Raw genomic sequence first — 21,550 nt, 5'->3', positions numbered from 1 at the left:
TAGCTAGGGTTTGTTTCAAGCTTCCAAGCTCCATAGTAAGTGATTCCAAGCCCCATTTTTAATGTTCTTTACGTTTTTGGAATCCCGGTAGCTCGATTAAGCTTATGTTAGCAATAATTCAACTTAGGGTTTATATTTGGAAAAATACCCATAGGTGAAATTTGTATATTTTGATGTTTTATGATAGAATATGGGGTTTTAAATTATGTTAGACAACTTGTACTACTCGATTTTAAGCAAAAACGAGTAAAATAGCTTATTCGGTAAAAATACCTAATAGTCACAAGTACATGTTAGAGTGAGAATTTGATGTTGCCATAGAAGAGAAAAGTGATCAGCATGTTGTAAAACATAAGAATAAGGAATAAAGTTTAATCCCGAGCCTAGGGGCAAAAATGTAAATATGCAAAAGTTTAGGGGCAAAATTGTAATTTTGCCAAAATTTGAGTTAAGGATTAATTTGATAATGTGAGTATTAAATGAGCTAAATGTGTTATTTTAGATCAAGAAAGACGTGGAATCGACCTCAATCGAGGAAAAGAAAAGATTGTGGACTAAATTGCAAAATCTTTGTATTTTGGTACCAAGGTAAGTTCATGTGTAAATAATGTAGCATAATTGTTATTTTTAAGTTATTGATATTAATTATGTGTTATGCTGAATTTCATTATGAAATGTATGTTTTGTGGTTAATTTCAAATAATATGTAAATTATGTGAGCTACTTGTTAAATATAATTGTTACCGAGTATTGATTTCGGCATTCTACGGAAGACGGCAAGGATAAGTGTTCGAGAAAAATCCCGTTTGAACTTTAGGAATAGATTAGGATACAAGTGACATGTCACTAGGATGGTTGAGCATCCGAACTCGTTGAGTTGAGTCCGAGTTCACTTATGGATGCGAATGTCCGAACTCGTTGAGTTGAGTCCGAGTTCGTGAGATGTAACTAGGCATCCGAACTCGTTGAGTTGAGTCCGAGTTCACTTATGGATGCGAACGCCCGAGCTCGTTGAGTTGAGTCCGAGTTCGCTTATGGGCGGGTTACATGATTGCTTGATTGAATATGTGGCACTTATATGCAAATTATCCATGTATCCGAATTATATTCCGATGTGTTCAACGGGTAAAGTTCTACTCAATGGAGGAATATTCGAGATATAAAGAGAAGTATTGGTGAGTGATGTGAAATGGTTATTTTGGACATGTATGTATTTAACCCTCGGGTTGAGTATTGATACAACCACTATAAGGTAATAAGATGATGAGGAATGATGTTTAGAAATGTGATATGTGTTTTAGTGATGTATGCTAATGTTGATTGGTATAACTGTTTGTTATGTTACTTATTATTTGCATATGAACTTACTAAGCATTTATGCTTACTCCCTCCTTACTCATTGTAGTTTTGGACAAGCCAGCTCAGGAGTCGGGATAGGTCGAAGGCTCAGTCACACTATCCGGAAGACTTTTGTTAAATGGCTTGTAAATTTAAGTATGACATGTATAGCAATATACCTATTTTGTGAAAATGATCTTATGGTATGGTTGTGGAATGGTTGAGGAAATGCTTGATAATGATAAATTATGAAAATGGTTAGTGTAGATTATGTTTGATGTTAAGGAAAACTATTAAGATACTTAGTGCATAAAAACTCATAAAAAGGATGACATTTGCCATAAACAGAATACTGCAGCAACACTGACGCGAGTTTGAAAATTTACTAAAAATCATAGCAATTGAATTTGGTGATGGACTACATATCAAATTGAAGCTTATTATGTCTAGTTTCACATGAAACAAATGAAAAAGGTAAAGGAATTATATGTTAGAAGATATTTGAATTTTAGTGAAACAGGGTCATAGCAGTTTTCGAATCCCCTATTCCAAATTTAGAAATTCATCATAAATTATAAAGATATAATTAGGTGGTATATTTTATATCCTCAGAATCCTTATTGAGTCTAGTTTTATTAGAAACAAATCTCATAGTCATATGAATTTTTTACAGAGAGAAATGTGGTTCGTAGTAAACAGAGGTCAGACCAGTCGAGTCCTGAAACAGGGGTAACTTTAACTAATAAACTGTACTAATTGGCCCAACCAAAAATTCTATAAAAAAATTAGAAGATAGGTATGTGAGTCTAGATTCAGGGAAAATTTACGGATCTTGATTTCGAGTTTCGTAACTCGAGATATGATTTTTCTTGTGACTGTGACGCAAGTAGCTTAAAAGCTGTGAATGTAGAAACAATAATCCAAAGTTCTAAAAATGTTAAACTAAGCTTAGTAACACCTTATACTCGACTCCGGCGATGGTCTCGGGCGTGGGGGCGTTACAATCTTATATGTGGAAGTCCGTCAAGACTATCTTATAAGTGAAAATATGTCAGGACTATTTTACAAACAAGATTTCACAAAGAAGGGATCCGCTCTTAATAAATCCGCCAAGAATGAGCTATTTGTATATGTGAGTCCATATGAGCAAGATATAACAATCTGTCAGGGTTATTTTATGTGTATGGTATCACAATAAGGAATTCGCTCTTAAGAATCTACCTACATGTTATCTATTTCTAAAGGTGGACTACTATGAATGGTTTATCTATTATTGCGAGACAAAGGCGGGATTCGATAATCCACCAGAATCGTTGACTTGATTGAGATGAATTGGTCTTTTTCTAATATGACGTATGGATAACTTATTAAGTTCATTTGAATTTATGTTTTGTGTCATTATGTATTGTACGTAATAAGGGAATTTGATAATTCATGGAGGGACCGAACCAAAATCCATCGTAATCAGGCAGTTGTGCTTCTTTGTCATAATATGTATATAGTGGGATGACCCAGAGGTGGAGTCTCAAGGTCAAAGTTTTATTTGTAATTGATTTTGATAAGAATATTATTTCCAAACTAAGCCAACATTCGAGATGTTTAAAATAAATTGTAAAATATTTTGTATATTATATTAAGGTTACATAATCGAATTAAATTCATGTGGCATGATCAATTAGATAACTGTAATTTAATAATAATTGCATTAAGTCAGAATGGCAGAATATTCATTAAAGAATGTGTTAGTTAATTTTCAGCTATGAAGTGTAGCACCCTGTAGTCCAGATCCGATGATCGGGTTGGGCATGGGGTGTTACAAAGACCCTCTCTTCTATCCTCGTACCACAAATTGTGTTGAGCGTGAGATCAAGCAACACGAATCTAGGAACAAAATAGAAACAATTTACTTACTTTCAGTTGAAAAGTAAGTTCTCTTTATAAAAATTGATAAAAATCGTAATTTCCAAAAAGAAAAATTTATTCTTTAGGAAATATATTATCACTACTCTCTGGAAAAATGATGATAACTCAATAATCTATGAAGTGTGCTTTTAGGTTAGCCGATGCTCTTATTTATAAAGAGATGCATAAGAATCGTGATTGAACAAACTCTTAATAAATAATATTATTTAAATAGAAAGCGCACTCCTAATTTAACTAGAGAGAGGGGCGACACACCCTAATTAATATTACTAAGGTTACTGCCTCTCACATGTTGCATGAGAGAAATTTGGACCTCTCATATATTGAGTTCAATTATATGTGCTCATTAGACTTTTTGACTCAATATTTTATAATTTAATTTAATCTAATACTTATTTTCTATTTCCCAAATTAAATATTATTTATTCAATTAATTTAAATTAACTAAATTAATTTATCAAATAAATACTTTTTTTTCAAATCAATTCTATTTTCGTTGAAGCCATAACAATTTTACTGTAATAAAATCTATGAGGAAATATATTTAATTTTCTTATTCAATATATTCAGATAACTAATTAATATAACTCATTTTTGAATTCTAGTTATTGAATTATAATTAATTAAATCATAATTCGAAAAACTTTGAATTAATTTTCAAGTCATTTCTATACTTAGCGAGAAAAACACATTTACTGTGAATGCAATTCATTTCTCTTACTTCATCATTTCTATTCATTCAGTTCTATATGCAATTTATTTTTTATTTCAACGAACTAACGGAAGGACCAATCAAACATATACAATTAAGCCTCAAATAATTTATAATTAAATTTTGACTTTTCGCCTATTAATTATAAATTTATTTAGTCAAGAAGTCATTTCACTAAAGTATCGTGACTGAGTTCTCCCTTATTGTATATCATCACGAAAGATACTTAATAAATACTCGTCCAATGACTTTATCATAAATGTGTGATCGTTATAGAATATCATTAATCTCTATGGGATAAATTTATTTTCTCAATATAATCTTATTTTATCTCACAGTAATTATTAATCTTCTTCCATAAAATATCAATTACTGCGAAATAGTAATCAAGTCATTTATCACAAAGACAAATGACCCGTGATCAAGGTAGTCAGTACCGCACCAATGGGCGCACTGTTTTTCTACTAGAACTGGTACGTAACAATACCAATCTATTTCTATGTACCGTTTCGAATTTATTAATTTTAAAAAAAAATATTAAATACATCAAATGAATTAGATTAACTAATTTCAAATATAAAAATATCAATTGATTATATAAAATACTTATCCATAAACTTCGCAAATAAAATTTCATCATTTAACAAATTTAAAGTAAACAAGGAAAAAAAAACATCTCACACATTAAATAAAAAAATTATCCACAACATTATTTTTAAAAAAAATTACAATAAGATCATCCCACATTAAATATATAAAATGAAAGTTTAACAAAAAAACATACATAAAATGTTGTTTTAGAAATTTTATCTTTTTTTTTACTCTTTAATTTGTTATATAAATTATTTATTTTTTATTATTCATTAATTTTTTACTTAAAATTTTAAAATTCTCCTTTATTTTTGTTAACATGTAAAATTTAAAATTGATTAATTAAAAATGATAATTTTATCTATCTTTTAATATTATTCATGCACCGGTCGATGTAACTGGCATTAGTCGTAACAAGCTAGTGCAATCGGTATAGATTAGAATTTACACCGGTGCAGAAAAGAGTAACCATTTTGATTTATAACTGGAAAGGTGTGCACTGACCGATGCAATTGGAACAGGTGTGGAACCGACTACATTACCCACAACCACATTTATTTTTCACCTATTATGTAATGCCAATAGAAGGATATATTTTACCCTTTAGTTGGGTTATGTATTCTACTATTGTGGAATGATGCTCAAGACAAATCATCTACTCAATTGAACTTATAAACGACATATTAGTCTTACAATTGGACAAAACATCTACTCATTTCCGATTAGATTAATGACGTGTTTAGATTATCTACTAATATAAATTATCTTTCTGTATTATGGTCCGACCTCGTAATAATGGTTAGTATTAGTTAAATATTAGATAATCAATAACCCGATATTTGCTTCCATTTTACTTTCAATGCAAAAACTATTAAGAATAATATACAAATCTTATTAATGTAATTAATGAATATTTTTATTAAATCAATTTATTCAAAAAAATACAAATATACATATTAATTAAAATATTTTAGTTTTCAAACATTTCAACTTTACAATTTTAACTATAACTCGTTTTATTTTTTTTAATAAATAAATTTGTCACATAAATTTTTTTACTCACGTCGTGGGTTAATAAATATATTTATTGTATAATTTTTCACTTACAGGGTGTACCATAATCTAGTTGTATATATTGCTTGACTATATTTAATGGGAACATCGAACAAACCAAATTTTGTTAGGATTAAAAATGGGCTTATGTGCATGGCCTTATGAAGAGATAAGGTCTGTTTATTCCTCTTTAAATTGTGTTCCATTAGGAAATGATAGAAAGGAAAATCAAATTTATACAAGACATCCATATGTCATCTGTGTTCAACCTTTACACCTAATTTTCAAAAGTAAAATAAAATGAAAGGAAAAAAAAATTGAACCTCGGTTTGACCAGTTACCCCATAACCAACTCTTGGCGTTCTATCGGGATGGTTCAGCGCTGAAGATAGGCGTCTAAATCCATCAGTTGGAGATGACCTGCAGATATGCTTAAAACCCAAGGTTTTCATATAGTGAAGAGTTCCCCTTAGCTTAGACATGATTTGCATGTTTAAGAAATAAGTTAGCAAATTTCTTTCGTATGTGTCATTCTTGCAATCCCATTCTTTTCAATATCTGGTCGCTTCTCCTCCTTGTTGACTAGCAATTTGGATATGAAATAGTTTCTTTTCCTGTTGCTCAGTTCTGCAATTTTATAGCGCAGATTAAGTTAATGGCATCTTTTCAAGATCTACATGTCATTCACATCACAGCAATAATTGAATTCCGGATAACCCGAAAGGAACCCGTCCTTCCTACTTTTTACTTGTCAAGTAATATGCCATTTAGTAAAACAATATACTATTACGAGATAAAGAATACAAATAGGCAAAACTAAAACTTCATTTTGGATTTGTGGGAATCACTGATTCCCGTCAACTAATAAAATCAGGGATGTCATTCACATAGACATATAGATTTTGTTAGAAAAATCAAATAAGATATTGCAAGGCTGACCTTTTCCTTCACCATTGAGAAGCATCCATATTACCATTGACATCAGGCAATGGTGCGGACTTGGATGCAATGCTGACTTGGTCTTGCAGAGATGCATACATATCCAAAACTGCATCAAGAAGAAATTTATCTGCTCCATGGTACGAGACAAACGAAACGGAAACAGGACAACCAGCATCATTTCCTAATGGAACACAAGCCTAGGAAGAGATTGAACGGTCAAATGAATTATTGATATCCAAGCTACAACAAATAAGAATGACAACTTAACCCTAGTAACATTGTAAGTCACCTGACAGCCCCCTGACATGCTAGCAATGCTCAATACTGCACAGGCTCTATCATGAAACTCAGTGGAATAATCTTTCATTGAATTAAGCTTTGGTGGAGGGTCCACAATTGTGGGAATCACTAATATTCCATCATCCTGAAACAAAAAAGATAACCTGGTTACTGAGTTCAACCAGTTCAAAGCCATTCTAACATCGCAGACCATAGCAATTTAAGACAACACCAGAATTCTGAGAACCTTTGGATCCATAAAAATAACCCTAATTTCAGCAGAGGTAGGCACCTTTGTAGATACTGATGATAAGAACCCGACATTCTTAGCATTTTTTCTCAATTAGATTAATCATAGCTAATATCCCATCTGCCCAATGTCTCCTTTCCAGGCACCTCTAACAAGATTGCTATTATTAAACGTGTCTCAGTTATACAGTGTAACCATAAAAAAAGTTTACTATGAAAAGAACAGTTTATCTTGCATTCCCTTTGAAATATGATCGGTGTTCTGGAACCAAAAACCAATAAGCATGTCTCAGATAAGAAAAAGCTAAAGTTTGCTAATAAGACACTACAGTTTGCTTCTCTCCTTGATTAAAATGAAGCACAGAACTGCCTGGAGACAACTTCATTGGTATATTGTAACAAATGTATTATAGCAATGACCAGGGAGACTTCATGATCCTTGGTATATAGTGAACATTCTTATAGAAAAGAATAACAGTAACAAATGGTACAAAAACTTATCTTATTAGTTGAAACAAATGGAAGCAGATAGAAAAGAGAAAGGAGAAGAAGCAACCACACCTTAAGAAGACTTTGCAGAGCAGCCCGCATCTCTGTCCCGACTTTGTACAAAACTTTCACGTTCTCATATTTAGTGTTGATTGCTGCAAGAACACGATGAGAAATCTCAGGTCCTAGTCTTGGTTTAACATTTTTAACCCATTCCTCATGGTTTGTTTTGAACTCATAGCTGAAAAGTAATACTGCTAGATATTAGAACTGGTAAGTGGACAAAGCCAAGAATTGATATTAATTATCACTATATCTTGATTTAGGGATTGCAACAACAAAAGCAGGTCGAAGAGGTATATGTACTCCTGCGTGTAACACGTTATTCTCAAGTACCTTTGCAATGACACCATCACTGATGAAAGAGCTTTCAAAGCAGAAATTCCATATTGCAGGTTTGTGGAATTTTGACCAAAAGCTTTTAGACTGGGCACATTTGAAGCAACATACTGAGAAAAATTAATATGCTGGGGAGGCTGGTCTGTGCAATCAACAAGACGTAGACAAATCATGAAGTAAAACTTACAGCACCATAACAGAAGTGGTAGCACCAAGTTAGGATCATGATTTTGAAACCCAAAAAACATGCAACTGATATAAATAAAAATTGAAGGCCATACAACTTACAACCAGAAAGCTTTTCTATTGCTTTGCTAACAACATAAACTGTCTTCTGCTTGGTAACCTTTGAAAGCTGGAATAGATCGTCAGCAAACACAAGGCGCCTTTCCCTTTTAGGTTCCACTGCTTTTACTTTAAGTAAAACATGTCCAACACGGTGTAGAACAGATGGATCACGAGCAAACCATCCTTTAAAATCAACATTCGATGAAATCAAGAGAAGCAAAGGAAACCTAGAGGAAGGCAAAGCAAACTCTCCAAAAGTTTAATGCTAAGCAATAAATTAGACTCAAACAAATAAATACCCATTGATTATTTGAACTGCACATTCTTATAATAGAACAGCAATGACATGTGCCACAAACCTAGAGGGGCAAAGTTGTCTGCTCCTTTTCCGGAGGCAGCATCCATTCACTAATAGATCACACATTCAGTTGCACCACATTTTAGTTAAGATATAATACATTTAGGTGAAGACAAAATGAATTCACATAATTATATAATTCAGACTAGCTAAAACTATCAACAGCTATTATCTACGAGTAGATTCAACAAACATCTCAAGGATCAAAATATCATGGCCACACTGCACAATTAGAACATCTTAACAATCTGAACAAGAAGGCCACATTACAATACCAATAGTATCCAAACTTTGGGAATGTGGAATAAGCCCAATAGTAGATACAGCTCGATGAGATGGACGGAAGCCAAGAATACCACAGAAGGATGCCGGAATTCTAATGCAGCCAATTGTATCAGTACCTGCAAAGTGATGAAAAAGCCTTCTATGCTAAGATAACAGCAAGAAGAAGACTAACTGTCTATCAACAAGATTCAGTAAAAAAGGGTCTGCAAAGGCTTTTAGGAAGGGAATGGAAAAGATAAGCTATGTCATTCAAGGCTAGAAACTAATTAATCATGCACAAAACAAAAGAAAAGCATAACAAACAGGGAAAGAGCTGTGGGGATTTGACTGACTATTGAGTACTGGCAATGTAAGGGAGTGAAGAAATTACCTAGAGCAAAGTCCACAAATTCAGCTGCAACTGCCACAGCAGAACCACTTGAAGAACCTCCTGGAATATTTGACTGCACTTTGGGATTTATAGGTGTTCCATAATGCTTATTTTCCCCCGTTATTCTAATAATTGGAAAACAAAAGCAAGAATTGTCACATTTCGGAAATCAATCTATGTTGCTCCAGCTCTTCTTCATAACAACTTTCTTCCTAGAAATCCAAATAAAAGGTTACCCAAAAGCCAGTTCGTCCATGACTGTCTTGCCAACACATTTAGCACCGTTTTGCAACAAAGCAGTAAGCACCAGCGCCATCTTATCAGACGGCTCATGTGTTCTACGCCAATCGGGATTCCCAAACCCCGTTACATAACCTTTTACATCAAATCTGTTGCAACCATTAAAAGAAAGAAAGAAAAAGATTGAAAGGGAAAACCAAAAGTATAACAAAAGTATAGCAAGGGAGAAAGAGAAAGGATGTGGAATGACGAACATGTCCTTGATGGCAAATGTTAGACCTTGTAATGGAAGTTTGGCGGGAGGAGTTGGCGGCTGGGGGAAAGGGATTAAGTCGAAGCGTTCCAAGAAAGCGCCAAAATCTTGTCTTTGGATGATAATAGCTTTCCTCCTCCTCCTCCTTCTAGTGGTGTCAGCCAGAAGTAGGATTCCGGCCACTGTAATTCCCGCCACAATCCAAACCTTAGGGTTAGAAGCGTTGGCTTTTATTAGATTAATGGTTTTTGACATTATCGGATTCCAAGATAAGCTCTCCAATCCAGAGAAGCGGGGAAGAGGGGTCAAAGGTGGGTTTGACTTCGGACACTTTAATCTAATCTTTAAAGGGGTTGTGATTGGGAACAGATATTGGAATGTTCTGCCGTGTGTCGGGGTTAAATGCCTAATTAAAGACGAGCCGAAGTCTTCCTTTTTCTTCTTGGACAAAGCCAGAGTCTTCCCTTATTTTTATTTCATTTTTAAAAACGACCCAAGGACTGACTTTTTTTTATTTTTTTTACATATACGTATCAGTAGGATGAAAATTAAGTTGAATAGAATAAAAAAAATTCAGTTTTTTATTTTATCATTTTAATTTGATTTAATTTTTTAATTAAATAAAATAAAATAAAATTTTAGTTAAGTCGAATTGAGTGAAATTGTTAGACTTAAATTAAAAAATTAAATATATCAAATTAAAATATTGTTCGAGTGAGACATATATTTAAAAAAATTCAAAACAAAATATAAAAAATAATTTAATATGATAAAAAAATAAACCAATTTGCTCATTTTAAAAAATGGTAAGGACAAAAAGATATTTACACTAATCTATTATTCGAATCATTCGAGTTATTTAAATTGTAAAATTCAATTCGACTCGAACTCGAATAACTCGATTCGGTTAACTCGAAATTTAAATTTATTTATATTTTTCAGAATCGTATCAAATTTTATTCACCCCTACAACTAATCAAAAACTGTTTTTCAAGTACAAATAAACAAAGATTAAATCAACATAGTTTTAATTATAATTAAATTTATACATGATTTCAACAACTTATTTTTTTGTATTGGGATAGTGAATTATTTGGACTTCCAATTTTATTAAAAAAATTTATTTTAATTTTTATTTAATTTTTTTTGTCTATTTTAGTTTTTAAACTTGTATTATTTGTTTGGAAGGAAAAGTTAAAAGAATGCTAACTTCGCTGACGTGACCGTCCATGTATATGTTGCGTTAGTAATTATTTATTTTTTAATATTTTATATTTTTTTAGTAATTAAAATATTTTTATTTTAAATTATTGTAAATTTTTTAAAATTAAAAAATTAATTAATTAATTGCTAATGTTACATCTATATGTATGACACACTAACAAAGTTTACAAACATTAATAAAAATATATTTTAAAAATAAAATATTATATGCAGATGAAGTGGTGGAGCCAAAAACATATTAAAAAAACATATTTTAAAAAAATTATACTTGTAATAAAGTGGTGAAACCATTTAATCCACCAAAATTTTTAAATTTTTATATTAAAAAAATATATTTTAAAAAAATTGCACTTATAATAAAGTGGCTCTACCAAATAAAATATTTTTTAAAAAATTTTAAATATAATTTAAAAGAATTTAAATATATTTAAAAATAATTTAAAAATAATAATTTTAAAAGATTATATTTAAAATTTTAAAAAATAATATTTAAAAATGTTAAAGTATACATTTAAAATATTATAAAATAAATAATAAATTTAAAAGATCATATAATTTTAAAAAAATATATTTAAATTTTTAAAAATATGTTTAAATTTTTAAAAATATGTTTAAATTTTTAAAAATAATATTAGAAATTATTTAAAATATTATAAAACTAATAATAAAGAAATAAAGAAATCAAATAAAGGGCAAATAAAAATTTAAAAAAGTAAATAAAGAAAAACAAAATAAAGAAAAGGAAAAAGGACAAAGAAATGAAAGAAAGAATTAGAAAAAGCAACGAATGAAAACAAAAAATTTCAGGCTGTTTGAATAGGCAATAGAATAGGATAAGCTCTACCGGAAAAAGATAAAATTGTTTAAAGTTTTTTATTTTTTAAAAAATTATAATATTTTTTTAATATTTATACAAGTAGTATTATTCTACATAGTTTTATCAAAATTTTCTGTAAATTTTAAGTTATTTTTATATTTTATCAAAAAATAAGTTATTTAAATAATTAATTATTTTTTTGGGTTAGTTTTATTTTTAAAAAAAGCCGGCAACCTACCTACCTGAATTTGAAAAAGTATTTATTTTCCTTTGTTGCCACTGTTGTTAGCAACTCTACCACTTTTAGTCCTTTATTATTGACTTTCTTCGTCCTTGTTTGCTCCTACCTTAGTTTAGTTTTATTACTAATTTAGTTTATTTACCCTTCATTAATTATTTATTTGTATGAAATTATATAATAAAAATTTAAAGATTAAATATACTCTAAGTAAAATTTTTAGAATCAAAACAGTGATTGAACTGGTCAGACTACTAATTCGTATTATTAGATTAAATGAATCATTAGAAATATAAAAATAAAAATATTTTTAAAAATAAAAAATCGGATCAATTGATTTTTTAGCCTAGTTCTACAAGCCTGTACTAGTTTAAAAGTCAACCAATCTGATGTCTTTCTTCTGACTAGCACCACGGATGGTTCGATCGGTTCAAACAACCATGACTTTAAATCTCTACACTTCATACATTTGAAATTAAGTACTCCAACTTTTATTTTTAAGAATTTAATCTCTCAACTTTATGGAATTAAAAATTTGCTTTCAAATACATATAACCACATAATATTTAAATTGAAAAGCTAACAATTTAAATTAATTAATAAAATTATAAAAATATAGAAACAAAATTAAGTTAGAAATTAATGTATAAAGATTAAATTTTAAAATTAAGCATATTAAAAGTACCAAAATTAGAAATTAACAATTTTTCATAAAATGGAAAGAAAAAAAACGTGTGCTGAGGTGGAAGGAACTCTGTAAACATTGTTTGTGCCCATGATAGGACAGAAACCATAACCCATTATGATGGGTTCATGCCCTATCGGAGAGGATTCTGTCATTGTCCACCATCTAAATCAAAGGATGTTAATACCTTGTCAATCCTCAAGCCTTAAAAAAACATAACACAGTACTCTCTACTTAATTTGATAGCACGCCAACTCTTACTTTTGAACCTAAACTAAAATCACAATAATAATAAGTATTCAAATCTTTTAATGTTTATTAAATAAGGAAGAAATAAAACATAACCAATTATTCAAGATAACTTTTTACATTTTTAAATTGTATCTTTCCTTTTCCTTTTTAAAATGTACTTGTTCTTTTAAAAAATACATTAGATGTATCCAAGTAAATTAATATTATGAATTAAGAGGCACAACTTAACTGATTTAAAATATAGAAATACGAGTAATTATTTCTTCCTACAATTATTATAATATATTTTTGCACAACAAAATGTCAATTCACTCCAAAAATACATGAATATTATTCTAAATAATTACTTGCTTTAAAAATATATAACCATTTTTTCTAAAACTTTTTTTTTTTCAAAATATAAAACTCTAGTAAGGAAAAAGGTGAACTAATCCACACTAGTTAATATGATGTCTATATATAAAGATCATAATTAATGCATTCTTTACGTTCAAAAAATAATAATTAATGCCTTTCTAATTCAGTACAAAATAATATATTTAATATATAATAAAATAATTCTTAACTGATAACCAGAACCTTAATAAATACCATTACCATAATAATTTCTAGAAAAAAACTACAATACCATTGGCATGTAGAGTTAAAATAACAAGTATTTTTTTTTTACTCAAAATTTTTTTATATATCAAGATTTGACCAAAAATATCTATTCACTTAACTGAAAAAAGTTAAAATCAAAATATCTGCCCCAATAATTACAACAAGATTTAATTTGATATGAACCAGCTTCTAACAGTGAAAAAACCAATACAGGAAAAGGAAAGGCAACTCCAGAATCATTACAAAACTTCCTAATCAGCAAAACAAAATGAAAACAAACAGTATTCCATAACAAATTTGCAGATTCAAGGGGCCAGGGTTATCAAGAGAAAGGTTTAAGACTTACTGTTAGCAGTTGACTTGAGCTCCGCGATGCAGCTTCGATCAGAGATATGCTGAAAAGATAGGCCCTTTCTGAATGTTCATCTTCCTTTGTGGAACCGTTCTTTTCAAAGTGAGAAAAATTATGCACCTTATTTTGGTTTGCAAAAATGTACCATCAAACCATGTAAGTCATGCCAACCTGCATGAGATGCGAATGGGGCACACTCAAATTTGCAATGCCCCTCCTGCAATTTTTTCTCAAGAAGGCATAGAAGTAATTGATAACTAGTTTCTTAATAAACCAGGAATCCTTTCTTGCCCTAATATCTCCATGACCAAGAAGATAAACAACTCCAGATTCCTTAGCTTTGCGTATGAACGATAGCTCCCTCTCTAAACCATGCTCCGCATCAGAAATTGATGGATCTACAGGCAAATCTGCCATCACCTCCTCTGAGGTGCTTGCTTCAGAAATGGGATTATTACTACAGCTCCCGAACTCAGCCAACAGTGGAACAGCAAGTGAGTAAACACTTCCATTGGGAGCTATGAGAACCCTTGAGAGAGAGGTATCCTCTTCATTATCAGTGTCTTCATCGCCATCGCTTTCCAATTGCCTTTCCTGAGCTTCTCGACGAATGAACTTCTCAATACTCTCAATCAGCAGCTGCTCAAATGTCTGGTGATTTTCTTTACGGACATCCTTATAACCATACCTGAGAATGGAGAAAGGGATAAGGCTGAAGAAAAAATGAAAAAAAGGAAGGAATTGCATGCATAGTAATATATAATCTACTTTTCCGATTTTATTGCCAGTTTAATATTGACAACTTCCAGTCAAGGTGGCATTTTAACGAGGGATAAGTCACAAATTTACACCTTAACTTTAATCTAATACGAAATGTGATACATAAACTTTGATTTGATGCAATTGTACATGTAAAATTTTGATTTTGGTTCAATCATACAAATAAAACTTTGATTTTGATTCAATTGTATGAATTTAGAAAAAAAAATATATCCATTTATTTTCATGTGGGATAATGCAATTGTTTATGTAATATGTAAACATAAGGTGACGTTACATCAATAACATAGTTAGTGATTTGTAAAAAATTGAATAAAATCACTACGTATACAATTGCACAAATTCAAAGTTCATGTATCATATTGCACATTGGACTAGAGTTCTCGTATAATTTTGAGATTTATCTCTTTTTTACCATGCTAGTCAGTTTCTATGATAAATATTGCACTTCAAAGAGTGAACCTGAAATGATGATAAATCCCAACTAACACAAAAAGGAACTGGGTTAGGCAAGATAACAGGTTTGGAGTTTCCAGCCAGAGCATCTTACCTGGCAATGCAACGAAAGATATGGTAACTCTTAGGGCAGACTCGCCTGAACAGGAATCTTTCACTCTGAGGCACCATAGGAACAGGGACATATTTTATGCAGACAAAGATGATCATGGAGTGGATTGCAGGGAGTGTAGCTAGAAAATGGCCAAATATAGCTGGTACTCCTTTTGCCAGCTCATTGTAAACCAAACCAATGCCAGGAGCTCTAATTGTCCCAAGATTGCAGCCCAATTCTCGCATCAAATCCATTGAGAGCTTTTGCTTCACTTCAGTTTCATACTTAAGCTTACTACCATAATTCCAGATATACATAATGAGAAACATTATCACAGCAAAAACCAAGATTATCCAACTTCCATCTGTCACACTCCATAAAACTGAGGAGAAAAAAGTCAGTTCCAAACCCAGGAAAAAGATCACAAAGCTCAGGACAATTACAATGTTTATCTGCCATATGAGAAGCATGACAATGGTGACTAAAATTGTTGTCATCATCATGACTCCCAGCTCTGCTATACCTAAGAAAAAAACCAAAACCAGAAAGATGAGAAAACTCGGATAAGATTGGCAGTTTGTTTCAGCTATCTTCCCAGTAAAACCAAAAAAATCTAGGTTTTTGAATTACATGACATCACAGATTCATTCAAGGATAACAGAAATTATACTGTCAGTGAAAGCAATATATATACATATAGAGAGAGAGAGACTACGAGAAAATATTACCATATGCATTTCCAATCTCGTTAATGCTGGAGATAGAGCACACAACGATTAAGCAAACTACCAGCAAAAACCAGTTTATGACTGGGATATAGATCTGACCCATGAACTTTCTAGATGTATGAACGATTTTCAGGCGAGGGAAACAACCCAGAGCAGTTGATTGCTTTATGCATGAAAATGTGGCTGTTGTCATAGTTCGGCTGGCAATCAAAGCGGCAATATTTGCTATGAGGAAGATTGGCCAAAACATACCACCTATATGGAGCCAAAAAGTTCTCATTTAGAGGAAGGCAAGCAAGACAGTGTTCCGAATCAGAAAACAGGAATTCAACTATTTGGAGATCCACTACCCATTGATGATAAACTTACCTGGAATTGAATAAAAGAAAGGCTGCTCTTCACCACTAGGATTATTAATAAGGTAGGCAGCTTGACCCAGATAACCCAACATTAGGCAAGGCAATACGAGAAAAACAAATGTAAGCTGCAGACAACCAACTATCACACAAATCAAAAGAAGTAAACTAGCAATTTCATCAGTCATTATAATGTATTAAAGGATGTATGAAAACCAGAAGATTCGGTAACCAAGTTTTCTAGCTCCATTACCTGGATTGATTGCACCGAAAAATAGCAAAGATCTGCAAACATTGCCTCGGACCCTGAAACACAAACCATCAACAGGATAGAAAGATAAGATACAATGACCATTAATGCTCTACTTCAAATTCATCAAAGTTGAATCAAATGCATAACTTTTAACCTAACTGGGCTAACACCTATAGAGTTACATTCCACTGCAGCAAATTAAGCATTAGGAGATGCAACAAAAATGTACAGGCAATGTGAGATGATAACCTGAAGGAAAACTTATTCAAAGCTATTATTGTGCAGGAGAAATATGTTGCACTACAAAACTCTTGGAAATTATATTTAAGATATGAATGAAATTTGAATAAAATGATAGCTATCTTTTATTAATGTGTTACCTGTTGCACATAAGAGACAACCGCCAAGAGCATACCAAGCTTTAACTGAGTTCCTCTTGAAGTATAAATAGATGTGAACAGGATTAAATGCCTTCAAGACACTGGTGTCATACTTAAGAAGATTGTAAATTCCAATGCCTGCTAGAGAACAAAACCATATGAACAAAGCAGGGCCTACAGCAAGTCCCACTTTACTTGTTCCAAACTTCTGTACACTGAACAAAATCACAAGAAAGGCAACTGATATCATCACCACTTCATCTGCATATAAAGAAAAGAGAAAAGTTAACTCAAAAAGCTAGCAATTCACTTGTAATAATATTGCAAAAATCATAAAGGAAAAATAAACTCTTAAAATTTAAAGGCAGGCAGGCAGGCAAAAGAAAAAGGGATAGACATGGGGCTCCATCATAACATGTTTATAGATCCATGCATAATGGAGGATTTAACCCAACTTATAAACAACAGTCTACCAAAAGTTAAATCATTGTCACAAATAGCACAAAAACAATTCTAGACCAAGGATCACTCAATAACCTAAGAGACCTACAAGCTAGTCAACTGCAACATGGTCTGATATTATATGCAAAGAACAAGTAAATTTTAAACATATGAATTAAGTTTTGCAAAATATTCCTCACCAACATGGTAAACTAAGAAACAAAAGCAACCTATCTGAGAGAATTAGCTAACAAACAGCATAAAATCAATGGATAGAAAATTGGATTGGATTTGAATGATGGGGGCTCTGATCAAATGTAAAAGAGATTATATTATTAATATGTTATTTTAGTACTAAATAAATATTAACTTTATTTAATAGTTAAAAGTTTTGAAACTCACTGCTTAAAATAATATGAGTAATAAAACAATAAAATAAATATAAAACCAGATTAAAACTGAATTAATCCAGGTTTTGTCTGCTCAATTGGATTTTAAGTGGTTTGAGGAAACCAGGTTTACAGCATATTACTGGATTAGATGGGCTACAAATTCAACCGGTCTGACCAGACAGTCCTATTTGATTTTTTATTAAATAGTGCAAGCAAAGTAATAATGATCTCTTAATGTTGGTAACAGCAGGGAATTCCACCTACCTTGCTCAATTGCATCAACTCCAACCTTTAAACCACCAACAGCTGACATCACTACATCAGAAAAAATAAAAAAATATAAACATAAGTTATCACATAAATGTCAATATGCAAAAGCAGTATAGCAATGCTCTACTCAATCGTAAGAGAATAGCATATGGAAACCTGACATTGCCGGTGTGACAACCCCATCAGCTATCACCATAGAAGTGCCAGCAAGCACTAACACCAGAAGAAGTTTTTTCAGAGTCAATGAAGTCTCTAGTCTCTCCTTTATTTTAAGTGATCTCTCAAGTTCAGCAGATGGCACCTTTAGCCTGAAGCTTGATATGCGAGCATCTGATGGTAGCTGATTTGGGAGAAGGCTGACCTTAGCATGTCGACAAATCAATGAGTACAATGCAAAAGTACCACCTTCAAGAAACCAATTGGAAAAGTTATGAAGCAATTAAGATGGAATATATATTCTACACATGTTTAAGGCCTGCATAAAAGCTCATAAATACTGTCTTGATTGGGAAAATCCAGCATACCTTCACCATCATCATTTGCCCAAAGAACCACAAGGACATATTTGATTAGGGGGATCAAGATTAAGGTGTATAGAACAAGTGATAATGCTCCAATAACATCTTCATTCCCATTGATAGGTGCCTTGCTAAACATCACACTGAAGGTATATAATGGACTTGTTCCAACATCACCAAATACAACTCCAAGTGTCTGAAAGGCAAGTACTATTTTCCTCCCCATACCAAAGTCCTGAGATCAAAATTAATGAACATATAAACATGAGAATAAAAACAAATGTACATGGAATAAATTTAATAAAAATTTATCTTATTTCCAGTACCATGGTTATCATAGATAGCTATAAGAAAGTTTTTCACTTGATCCAACAAACATCACGAGAAACAAGCTTTTTTATTTGCAGCAAGAAAAGTACGATCTTTCAGAAAAATAAAGGTCATCAGAAACCATTAAAAGTCATATAGTCATCGTAATGCTACAAAACAACCTCCCTGCTAGTTAAGGCACCATTAATTTCAGAGTATCCCATCCTTTGGGATTGTAATTCAAGAGAATTTACCAGCATCGCTCATAATCTTGTGATAGAATCTAGACTTGTCATAAAAGTTTAAACATTCAAGTGTAATCATAAGTACTGTCCACATGGATAGTGATGGGATGGAATCTAGACTTGTTACCAGGTAGAGTGATAGAACAATCTCGCACTCAATGTAACAGTGCAAGAAGGTAGAATTCAACAGGAATGTCAAAAGTAACAAAATTATACCTTGAGTTTATCATGTGTAGCTTTTCTAAAAAATAAAACGAAAGCAATAATAAACAATGCTAAGCAGTCCAGACAACAGAATGGCAGATGTTGGAAGGACTGAAGGAAGTATGTACTGTTTCCAAAACAAAGTCACAGTTGCCTCGCAAACTCTATTTATTAATTATCTTGAAAAGCATACTAAGGTTAGGCTCAAATTCAGAGTAAATAACTCAGCCTGATTAATGCAATATATAGAAATACAGCCATAACTTACCTCAGTCAGGATTTCTGTCCAAAATAGGCTGTAATTTTATTATCTTAAATTATATATTTAACAACTGAGATCACTAAATACTCATAATGTCAAGGTTTTCATTTCATTCATTCATTAACCTAGACTAAAACCATAATTCTTTCTGCCAACATACTATTGAAGCTCGACTTACCAAATAAGAAATTATTAACTTCCCGTACAACCAAACAAATTAAAAAAAAAGTAGTCCTCAAAGATACCAAAGTAAACACCAATTGAATTCCAAATTCTCAAATTACAGTAAGCCAATAGTTTTATTAGATTAGCATAATAAACGCGTGTCAAGCAAGTAAATCTGAAAACTAAACGACAATGTACCTCATAATCACTTCTTGGTGCACCGGGGACTTCAAGAGCTTCAACATCGAAGGAATCGATGCGTGGTCCAGTGCGAATCAAGCGCTGATCCTGAGTATCCTCGTCATCGGAATCTACTCCAGCAAGATGCGGCGCATCGTCATAGTCGTCGTCATCTTCCTCGTCATCGATCTCAGAATCGTCCTCATCTTGGAACACCCAACGAGATTCTAAAGAGTCCATCGAAGATAATCCAGCGCCATTGATCTCTTCTCTCCTCGAAGATGAACTTCCGCCGCTGCCGGCGCCGACCTCCGCCATAAGCAAAAAGTTAAAAAAAACAAGAGGTTGAGGCAATAAAACAACTAATAGGAAAAGGAGAGGAAGGTTTAGCGGAGAGAGGGTCGGGAGATTTTAGGGTTTCGCATTTTGATCTTCGTTTTGATATGAATTTGCGTTTTTCCTCTAATTGGAAAAAAAAATGGGGATGATGCTTGAAGATCACGCGGTGAACGGAAATGGAAAACGCTGTGTTGCAACTTTCAAGCGTGCGTGATTTTTTAACTACTTCCAGTTCATTTTAACTATAAACCAGAAATAAAGGAGTAGGATAAAGGAGGGAGTTGAATTACACGCGCTTGAGGAACTATTCGTCCCACGGTGTTAGCCTATGACTGTGAGGATCTGGCTTTTGACGTACGCGCGGCTTTTTGCGGACAGCTCTTTGAACGAATTTGATGTTGTCACGTTAAAAAAAATAGAAATAAAAGAAAATTAATCAAATTTATGCAAGAAGTATACTCATGAAAATTTATGTAAGAAAATTAAAATAGAATTTTTTATATATAACTTAAATTTACAAAGTAAGCTTTATAGAACTAAATATAGTTATTAATTTAAAATAATAATTATAATTTAATATGGATATATAACTTGTTATGATTTTATCTATTTAAATTTTATATTTAATAATGATAATTTCATTTTTATTTTTAGAGCTTATAAATGCATAAAAATACAATTAATAATGTTTTAAATTTTAAATTGATAATTGAAAATAAAATGATATTGTTAATTATATTAATTATCATATAATAATTAATAATATATTTTACTAATTTATATACTCATGCTATGCATAGGATAATAATGTTTGTCAATATAATTATTTTAAAAAAATAAAAAATAATTTAAATTTAATTTAAATATAAAAATTGATAATAAATATTAGTAGTATATAAAATATATGTTTTAGTATAAAGTCAGGAAATATTATATTAAAATATTACAATAAATAGAGGACTTAATATAAGATTTGGTATCTAAACATGGCATTTTTTCCTAATTCAGTATCTAAAATTCTTTTAGTGCAATTTAGTACTTAGACTTATCAATTGTTACTCAAATTATTGTTAACGGTGTTAACATTTTTTATGAGGTACCACACATAACTAATGTATGGCTGACACATGGTATATGACATCATCAAAAATTCAGGCATAGAAAATACATAAAAATTTTAATTGTAATTTCTTAATTAAAAATTAATTTGCTTTAAATCTATTTTGGGGGATTCTTTA

General features: G+C 31.5%; 2 protein-coding genes across 4 annotated transcripts; both read right to left on the bottom strand.

Annotated features, from left to right (window-relative positions):
• Positions 1-5,800: 5,800 nt before the first annotated feature.
• LOC107929442 (outer envelope protein 64, mitochondrial) lies at positions 5,801-10,208 on the bottom strand. Of its 3 annotated transcripts, none has more exons than XM_016860866.2 (11): positions 9,771-10,204; positions 9,513-9,665; positions 9,277-9,401; positions 8,897-9,022; positions 8,623-8,671; positions 8,264-8,490; positions 7,973-8,117; positions 7,649-7,817; positions 6,849-6,983; positions 6,557-6,756; positions 5,801-6,244 (listed from the first exon to the last, which is right to left on the bottom strand). In XM_016860866.2, exons 1-10 carry the CDS (start codon positions 10,022-10,024, stop codon positions 6,565-6,567), a joined length of 1,575 nt encoding a protein of 524 aa, XP_016716355.2. In that variant the 5' UTR covers positions 10,025-10,204; the 3' UTR covers positions 5,801-6,244; positions 6,557-6,564. The 3 variants fall into 3 exon arrangements, with proteins under 3 accessions (XP_016716355.2, XP_016716370.2, XP_016716363.2); XM_016860881.2 differs by having other exon boundaries at positions 9,796-9,937; XM_016860874.2 differs by lacking the exon at positions 8,623-8,671 and having other exon boundaries at positions 8,264-8,446; positions 9,771-10,208.
• A 3,471-nt stretch (positions 10,209-13,679) lies between these two features.
• On the bottom strand, positions 13,680-20,647 carry LOC107929459 (potassium transporter 7). The gene is made up of 10 exons (XM_016860888.2): positions 19,992-20,647; positions 18,615-18,843; positions 18,247-18,495; positions 18,085-18,135; positions 16,988-17,248; positions 16,608-16,660; positions 16,368-16,482; positions 15,999-16,253; positions 15,271-15,793; positions 13,680-14,628 (listed from the first exon to the last, which is right to left on the bottom strand). Exons 1-10 carry the CDS (start codon positions 20,289-20,291, stop codon positions 14,088-14,090), a joined length of 2,577 nt encoding a protein of 858 aa, XP_016716377.1. The 5' UTR covers positions 20,292-20,647; the 3' UTR covers positions 13,680-14,087.
• Between the last annotated feature and the right edge of the window lie 903 nt (positions 20,648-21,550).

Source organism: Gossypium hirsutum, chromosome A12 (assembly GCF_007990345.1).
Source record: "Gossypium hirsutum isolate 1008001.06 chromosome A12, Gossypium_hirsutum_v2.1, whole genome shotgun sequence".
In the NCBI taxonomy this organism is placed as follows: domain Eukaryota; kingdom Viridiplantae; phylum Streptophyta; class Magnoliopsida; order Malvales; family Malvaceae; genus Gossypium; species Gossypium hirsutum.
Note: the sequence above shows the minus strand (reverse complement) of the source record. Positions and strands in the feature narration are given on the sequence as shown.

Excerpts from the sequence above, each read along its gene's own strand:
- LOC107929442 (XM_016860866.2), bottom strand. The coding sequence starts at position 10,024 with ATGTCAAAAACCATTAATCTAATAAAAGCCAACGCTTCTAACCCTAAG. Across the intron at positions 9,666-9,770 it reads ACATTTGCCATCAAGGACAT|ATTTGATGTAAAAGGTTATG; the intron begins GTTCGTCATTCC and ends TGGTTGCAACAG. Across the intron at positions 8,672-8,896 it reads CCAAAGTTTGGATACTATTG|TGAATGGATGCTGCCTCCGG; the intron begins GTATTGTAATGT and ends GTGATCTATTAG.
- LOC107929459 (XM_016860888.2), bottom strand. The coding sequence starts at position 20,291 with ATGGCGGAGGTCGGCGCCGGCAGCGGCGGAAGTTCATCTTCGAGGAGA. Across the intron at positions 16,483-16,607 it reads TTTCGGTGCAATCAATCCAG|CTTACATTTGTTTTTCTCGT; the intron begins GTAATGGAGCTA and ends GGTTGTCTGCAG. Across the intron at positions 16,254-16,367 it reads TTTCTTTTATTCAATTCCAG|GTGGTATGTTTTGGCCAATC; the intron begins GTAAGTTTATCA and ends GGCTCCATATAG.